This window comes from Montipora capricornis, chromosome 2 (assembly GCF_036669925.1).
Source record: "Montipora capricornis isolate CH-2021 chromosome 2, ASM3666992v2, whole genome shotgun sequence".
NCBI lineage: Eukaryota > Metazoa > Cnidaria > Anthozoa > Scleractinia > Acroporidae > Montipora > Montipora capricornis.
This window is the reverse complement of record NC_090884.1, coordinates 41,145,650-41,153,149: the sequence shown is the minus strand read 5'-3', so window position 1 is coordinate 41,153,149 and position 7,500 is coordinate 41,145,650. Positions and strand designations below refer to the sequence as shown.

At 36.5% G+C, this 7,500-nt stretch overlaps 1 protein-coding gene across 3 annotated transcripts in view; it reads right to left on the bottom strand.

Moving 5' to 3' along the window:
* Nucleotides 1-7,500, bottom strand: part of LOC138021742 (uncharacterized) — a 12,303-nt gene that overhangs the window by 2,894 nt on the left and 1,909 nt on the right. For 2 of the 3 annotated variants that reach the window (XM_068868744.1, XM_068868738.1), the window contains exons 2-6: nucleotides 7,429-7,500; nucleotides 6,243-7,020; nucleotides 5,486-5,722; nucleotides 3,879-3,941; nucleotides 1-3,049 (exon numbers count right to left, since the gene is read on the bottom strand). The exon at nucleotides 1-3,049 is cut by the window's left edge and continues 2,100 nt beyond it; the exon at nucleotides 7,429-7,500 is cut by the window's right edge and continues 28 nt beyond it. In XM_068868744.1, coding sequence (XP_068724845.1) covers nucleotides 2,586-3,049; nucleotides 3,879-3,941; nucleotides 5,486-5,722; nucleotides 6,243-7,020; nucleotides 7,429-7,464 — 1,578 coding nt within the window. In that variant the 5' untranslated portion in view covers nucleotides 7,465-7,500 and the 3' untranslated portion in view covers nucleotides 1-2,585. The remainder of the gene's footprint in view (nucleotides 3,050-3,878; nucleotides 3,942-5,485; nucleotides 5,723-6,242; nucleotides 7,021-7,428) is intronic. The other variant, XM_068868753.1, reaches the window with a different exon arrangement.

Here is a 7,500-nt window from a genome sequence, read left to right as displayed (position 1 = left end):
GTTCTTTGTATGCACTGCTCTACAGTCATACAAGAACTTTACGTTTATGAAATGGATGAAGATTTGCAAAAAAATATTCCATTTGTAAACAATCCATTCCTTAATTAATGTCACCACATCATCCCTTTCCACTTCCTCCATAATGTTTTGGAACATATACATCACATATATCCACAAATATGTTGTGTTAAAATTACATGCAACATGTTTTAAATAACAATAAAAACATGCCAACCATGCATGGTTTTACGAAATGATAGTTTCACTTATAATTTCCAAGAGATGGCATATTTTCCTTGAAAATAATTTTTTCTGTTCTTTCATTATCAAGACAAAAAAAGTACAGAACTCAGCCATTATAGCAAGAAGTTAAAAAAGTCCTGTCTTGTTACAAAAGCAGAAAGTTTAGAATTCTTCATTTAACCTTTAAAGTTTTCAGTTGTAACCAGCTAAAAGCATCACTAGCTGTTGCAGTGATTTTCATGTACTTATATTCAACTTGTTTACTTGTTAAATTTGGGGCACACTCGGGGAGCTACAAATTTAATTTAGTACAAAATTTTCATTTCTGGGTCCTTTTTTATAGGACATTTTCGTTTTGTTTTCTATGTAAAAGAGCAAAAGATGACAACTAAAAAAACAATAATTATCATTAAAAATGACAAAATGCAAACAAATACCAAAAAAATTAAGTTGGTATTTTTTTGTACATTTTGTTTTTCATAATATTCTTGTTGCTTTTTTCTAAAATGTAACTTCAGCCACAAAAAAGGCAACACAGTTAACTTTTTAGAAAGACAGCAATCATTTATAATGCAGCAATTGCTACAATCTTTGTCAAAAGTGTTCGGACATTCTATCATTACTAATGAATATTCACCCCCTCTTGCCAATTAAGTCCACTCCCCCTGAGGGTGCATTAGATCTCCCCGATTACGTCAGCATTGAATTGTAGGTTTGGGGGACTGTTTACAAGCTTACAGCAGCATAATTCATGGACATTGTGGGTCTGCCCCGGAGCAACCTAAGATTAGAAGTGTACTGTTTCAGCAATTAGGTGTCCCAGTGACTTTTGACAAAGATTGTAATCTTACTGTTATAAGATGCAATTTTCAATTGAGTGGTTCTTTGTATGCACTGCTCTACAGTCATACAAGAACTTTACGTTTATGAAATGGATGAAGATTTGCAAAAAAATATTCCATTTGTAAACAATCCATTCCGTAATTAATGTCACCACATCGTCCCTTTCCATTTCCTCCATAATGTTTTGGAACATATACATCACATATATCCAAAAATATGTTGTGTTAAAATTACACGCAACATGTTTTAAATAACAATAAAAATATGCCAACCATGCATGGTTTTACGAAATGATAGTTTCACTTATAATTTCCAAGAGATGGCATATTTTCCTCGAAAATAATTTTTTCTATTCTTTCATTATCAAGATAAAAAAGTACAGAACTCAGCCACTATAGCAAGAAGTTAAAAAAAGTCCTGTCTTGTTACAAAAGCAGAAAGTTTAGAATTCTTCATTTAACCTTTTCAGTTGTAACCGGCCAAAAGCATCACTAGCTGTTGCAGTGATTTTCATGTACTTATTCAAAAGTTATTTACTCGTTAAATATGGGGCACACTCGGGGAGCTACAAATTTAATGTTGTACAAAATTTTCATTTCTGGGTCCTTTTTTATAGGACATTTTAGTTTTGTTTTCTATGTAAAAGAGCAAAAGATGACAACTAAAAAAACAATAATTATCATTAAAAACGACAAAATGAAAACAAATACCAGAAAAATTCAGTTGGTATTTTTTTGTCATTTCGTTTTCAATAATATTGTTTCCTTTTTTTCTAAGATGTAACTTAACCACAGAAAAAGGCAACTTAGCTTTTAAAAAGACAGCAATCATTTACAATGCAGCAATTGCTACAATCTTTGTCAAAAGTGTTGGGACATTTTATAATATTACTAATTAATAATCTAGCCTTGACTTGCCAAGTCCACTCCCACTGAGGACGCAGTAGATCTCCCTATTAGGCCAGCATTGATATATTAAAATTCAGCATGATAGTGAGGCAGTGACAACAAAAACAAAGAAAAGTGGATGGTTGCAAATATTTTTCACATTCATTCCAACATGTTTCTATTGTTTTTGTCCTCAATGCCTCACTATCAAGCTGAATATTTGATATTTCGAAAAAGGCTCTATTGTGGGATTGGGGGACTGTTTACAAGCTTACGGCAGCATAAATCATTGGGTCTGCCTTGCAGCAACCTAAGAAGTGTAGTATTTTAGCAATTAGATGCCCCAGTGACTTTTTACAAAGATTGTACATGTAATCTTACTGTTATAGACCGAATGCATAAATGACAGCCAAAAATGTATTATTTTGTTTATGTGCTAATTAGACTCATTAGCCTCACTCTCAAGCAACAGTTCTTTTGTATTTTGTCCATGCAAATGAGGCTAGTGAGCCTTATAATTAGCACATAAACAATTTTTTTTTTTGCTGTCATTTATGCATTTGGTCTTAAAAGATGTATGCAATATTCTACAGTTACACCAAAACTTTATGTTTATGCAATGGGTGAAGAGTTGCAAAAAATATTCCATTCGTAAACAATCCATTTATTAATTTCCGTCACCACGTCATCCCTTTCCATTTCCTCCATAATATTTTTGAACTTCCCAACAGAACTGCCCTTCATGCCATCAAATTTTTGAATCAATGAATGGGTAGGATTTCCCCCCTGACCTAAAACTGAAACTTCATCTTTGCCAAGACCAATCTTTTCACCAAACAAACGGTAATCATCAAAAAAACATTCCCTTCTTTGATTAAGTTGGTTACAAATGTTGCGATAAAATGGCTGAATTCGAATTTTTGATAGGCGCCAACTCAAAAGTTTTTTCTGAAAGTCTTTTGGAACTGATTCAATGTCACCTGATGACAAACAATGAAGACCTGATGTTGACGTATATTGATCAGTCTTGGAAACTGGAAAAGAAGGTGAATTCAGCCTTTCGAGATTTCTGTCTCCTGTAATTAAAAGGAAAACAACTGTGAAAACCTACTCCATGTGAATTTTTCTGTATCAAATTGCATAAAGCAAAGCAAAGCAAAGCAAAAGCAAAGCAACCATATTTAACGTCGATAACTCGTAACAGTAATTCAACTGACAAACCTGAGGTGGACGGCGCGCTCATTTTACTCCCCCCTCGCCATCCGTGCTCCGTTTTAAGGGTGTTTAAAGCTACTTAGCTACACGGAAAGGAAAGAAGTCGAAACAAGGATACAAGATCCGGGAATCGAACTCAAGACCTCTTGCACCAAGGCCGCGCACTAACCGACTGTGCCATCCTTGCTAAGTAAGAAATCGGATGTAAGGAGGATTCGAACCTTCCACCACAGATAACCTACCCCATCCAACTATCCAACCTACCCACATTCTACGCTTTAGACTTTGCATCCGTGCGCCAACCATACCGAATATGATAAAAGTGGGGCAATTGGTTGAGTAAAATCAAGGAATAGTACCAAGATACACCAAAAGAGCCTCAATAACTAACTGAATAACTTTAAAATCAGAGCCAAGTGAGCATGCCAGTGCTCTGTATTGAGGGATTCCAATCCAGTTGCTAGCAAATCCCAAAATAAAGAGCTTGCTCACATATGCTGGCCTTAGGCCAAAAACTAGGTAAAATCAAGACCTAAGATTGGCATAAGTGAAGGGGTAAGAGCTCTTTTGGTGTATCTTGGTACTATTCCTTGATTTTACTCAACCAATTGCCCCACTTTTATCTAGTACCAGATTTGAGAAGTGGCCATTAGAAATGTACAATCTTTTGAAAATTACATAGATACATACTTTGGGTGTCATCTTTCCCAGGATTAAGTGACTTAGTCAACTCTTCACATTCTGGCACAGAAACTAAAAAAAAAGTAAATGTGATTTGTGGTCAGTTTTTTCTTGATTACCGGTAAATAAGATACTAGCAGAAACCCATAAGGGTTGAAACGTGTAACGGCCCCTTGTGTGCTGGGAAACAAGCTTCTGAACATTCAATTTGCTAAGTACCATATTTGGAACAACAAGAGCGAAGGGGTTTCCAAATATGGTACTTAGCACTGAAACATTCAACCAATCAGTTCGCACTGAATATTCGGAAGCTGTGAACGCGCGTTACACGTTTCAACCCTTATGGGTTTCTGATACTAGACAATGGGGTAAATGATGTGAAGCAAGGCATTACTGGTAATCATTATTAGTAGACAGTACACATTTTTCTGTGTGGTGAATGGCAGCCATGCATCTGAAAATCTTGATTCAAGCTTCCCTTACAATATTGTTTTCTTTTAATTTTAGTGCAAACTCTCCCAGAAATCATTCATCTTGGTTACTCTATTGTCATAGATTTATATTCATATATTACTTCATTGTCTTGTACAATTTTTAAAAAGTTTTCTTTTGTCACCTTTTACTATCAGTGTATTTGCTCTCGGCAAGGCTGTTCATTGTTTTACCCTTCCAACCCTGGCTCTGCTGTGAAAATTCTCCTCTCCCTTGAGAGACAGAGCAATGTTCTTGCACACCTCTTACATGGAAGCAGAAATCAGCAGAATAACTCCAGAGCAACTCCTTTTAAGTTAAACTCTTGGCCACAAGCAAAATTCCCGTCAGTTTTGAGCAAAATAATTATGCCAACCTTAACTCCTTGTGGGTAACAGAAAGTAAATGCTGGAACAATTGCCCATTGTAAAGTTTTGCTATTAAATGACAAGTGAATAATGTCATTGATCTCAATCATGAAAGTGATCCAACCAATGTGGTATGACTTTTGTACCTATTTTTGATTGCATGTTGACTGACAAGTATCAATTCCTATTAATTAGCAATTTTGCAACCGTGACAGTGTTTTAATAGGTTCCTTTTGCCCATACTCTTGTCTCGTATAAGATGGGTTGAATAACATGCAAGAACATGTATTGAGCGGCTTTACTGAATAACCTAAGTGCAATATGATCTATTTTGGGCTACAAAAAAATCAACTTTGTCTTATAATGCACTGACATTAATTTTTGAACTTTTTTTGCCGTTTGATGTGAGAGTTTACCCAAGAGTGCCAAAAGGTCACCAGTAATTATCCATTTGGCTATTATTATTCCAATGTATGGTACAACTTTTGCATGTAAATGTAATTTGTATGTAATTTGTTTACCCACGCAACACCTTGAGAACGCTCAAGAACTTGTTCAAACATGTGTCCGTGCATTCTGGATTGAATTGAATTTGGCAGTGTTGGGTTTTTTTGAAGAGGGGAAAAACTGGAATCCCCGGAGAGACCCAACAACAAACTCAACCCACATGACACTGTGACCGGGAATCGAACCTGGGCCACATTGGTGGGAGGCGAGTACTCTCACCACAGTCCCACCCCTGCTTGCAATTAAGGTGTCATATTTTGAAACACTTACCATATTTCTTCTTCCCAACCCTCTTGACTTTACTATTGCCACTACATTCCATCTCAGGGACAGGATCAATTTCTTGTTGTTGTTCCTTCGTTACTCTTTTCCCAGTAAGACAGCCTGGATGGGAGACTGATCTTATAAGTTTTGGGACACCACAGGTCTGATCGTCTTTGAAATGAACTTCAGGAGGAGCAGACAAGAGTCTCTGAAAGCATGGCGGCCTCTTATCACTATAAGGAACTTTTAAAACAGACAATAACATTATTAAAACAAGGATTGGCAAGATGAATATAACTATTAAATTAATCAAATATTAGAAAACTAAAAAACTAAAGTTTTCGTCATCCCAAAAAGTATATTAGCTGTACATTTGACATACAGGGGCTGGTTACGGCTAACCGTCGGTTAAGGGGTATCAAATCCTGTAGGTTTCCATGGTTTTTACCCCTGGTTAGCCCTTATATAAGCATGCTTCAAGCAACCCAGGCCAGGTTAAACAATATTATTATTGCAAAACGTGTATACCGTAATAAATTTTGTACATGGAAAACGCCATTAAAATTCTGGGAGGTAAGTGCTGTTAACAAAACCATTTCAATAACAGCAACAGATATGTTTCACCTATACCTGGATTCATGGGTTTGTAATGACTATTGACTTCATATCTGAAGACTGATCTTGCTTTGGGTGAGGTTGAAGTTTTTTTTCTGGTATTGTAGTTGCTCAAGATATTCAATACGATTCCCATACATTAATTTACCTGAATTCAAGGTTTCTATTTTGTCTGTGGCCTCTTCAACATGGATTTTGATCAATTCATCTGAAATTTCTTCTGAGAAAGAAACAGATAGAGACGGGCAACAAATGCGAAGAAAAAAATTTTTAACTTTGGACTTTGTTCCTTGCCAACCAAACCTTCTCCACATCCTCGCAAGCACACTGCAGATGGCAATCACAATAACTGCCAAAGGAGTACAAACATACACTGCTTCTAAAGAAAAGCCACTTTTTGCTCCACCTTCTTGCGAGCTATTCTGATGCCCTGGGTTAGTAGGATGCTCGCAAACAGTTTTCCGACACTGGCGACTTATTGGCCGAGCTGGATTTTCACACTGTTTTTCATGGTACTCGGAAATGTTTTTTTCCCTACAACAATCACTACATGGATGACAAGTATTGTTTTCCCAGTAATAGTCTTTTTCACATGTCCCTAAGCATTTTGTTGTGTCCTCTTCAACACTACAGTATCCAATCTTCTCCTCGTGTTTCTTGCATTTCCGGCAGATCTTACAGGTGGAATAATCATGGGTGTCGGAGTAAGTGATACCTGGATTGCACTGGACACATTCAATTGACTTATTGAACGGGACGCTGGTGCCACATTGTACATTCAGTCCATTGCCAGGATTACACTCAGTATGTCTACAATCCCAAAGGATGGAATGAGTTTTATTCTGTACTCGTTCAATCTGATCCGATCGAGGATTTTGCCTTTTGCAACTCACAGCTGTGATAACCATAAACACCACAAGAATCACCTAAAATAAAAAAGTTTTGTTCTTTATGGTGTTAAAATAAACAATGAATGCTATTTAACACTGGATATCAACAAGTACACAGCTTCTGTATTCAACTCTTAGGAACGTTTATAAGTCGCTCAGTCGTCAAATTTCAATTGCTAAACGAAGCATTTTTACGCTTTCGCGGTTTTCAGGATCAATCCATGTTCAAAACCGCGAAGATATGACTAAATGCAAGTTGTATAAACCTTAGCTACTGAGCATATTGAAGTGACCAGAATGAAAAGTTGGACAGTTCCGATTGAAGCGCGAAAGTGCATAAAACAAATCAACTTCTTGATCCTTTTTCGCACATCAAATTTTCAACAAACTAAGGAAAAAAACTCGCTTGAACTGATCAAGATAGTAAATGTTTCTGCAACATACAAACTTCGAATTCCATATGTCAAACGCAGGCTTCATTCTGCGAGGGTGGAAGTGTGGGCTCGTCAAAACGTC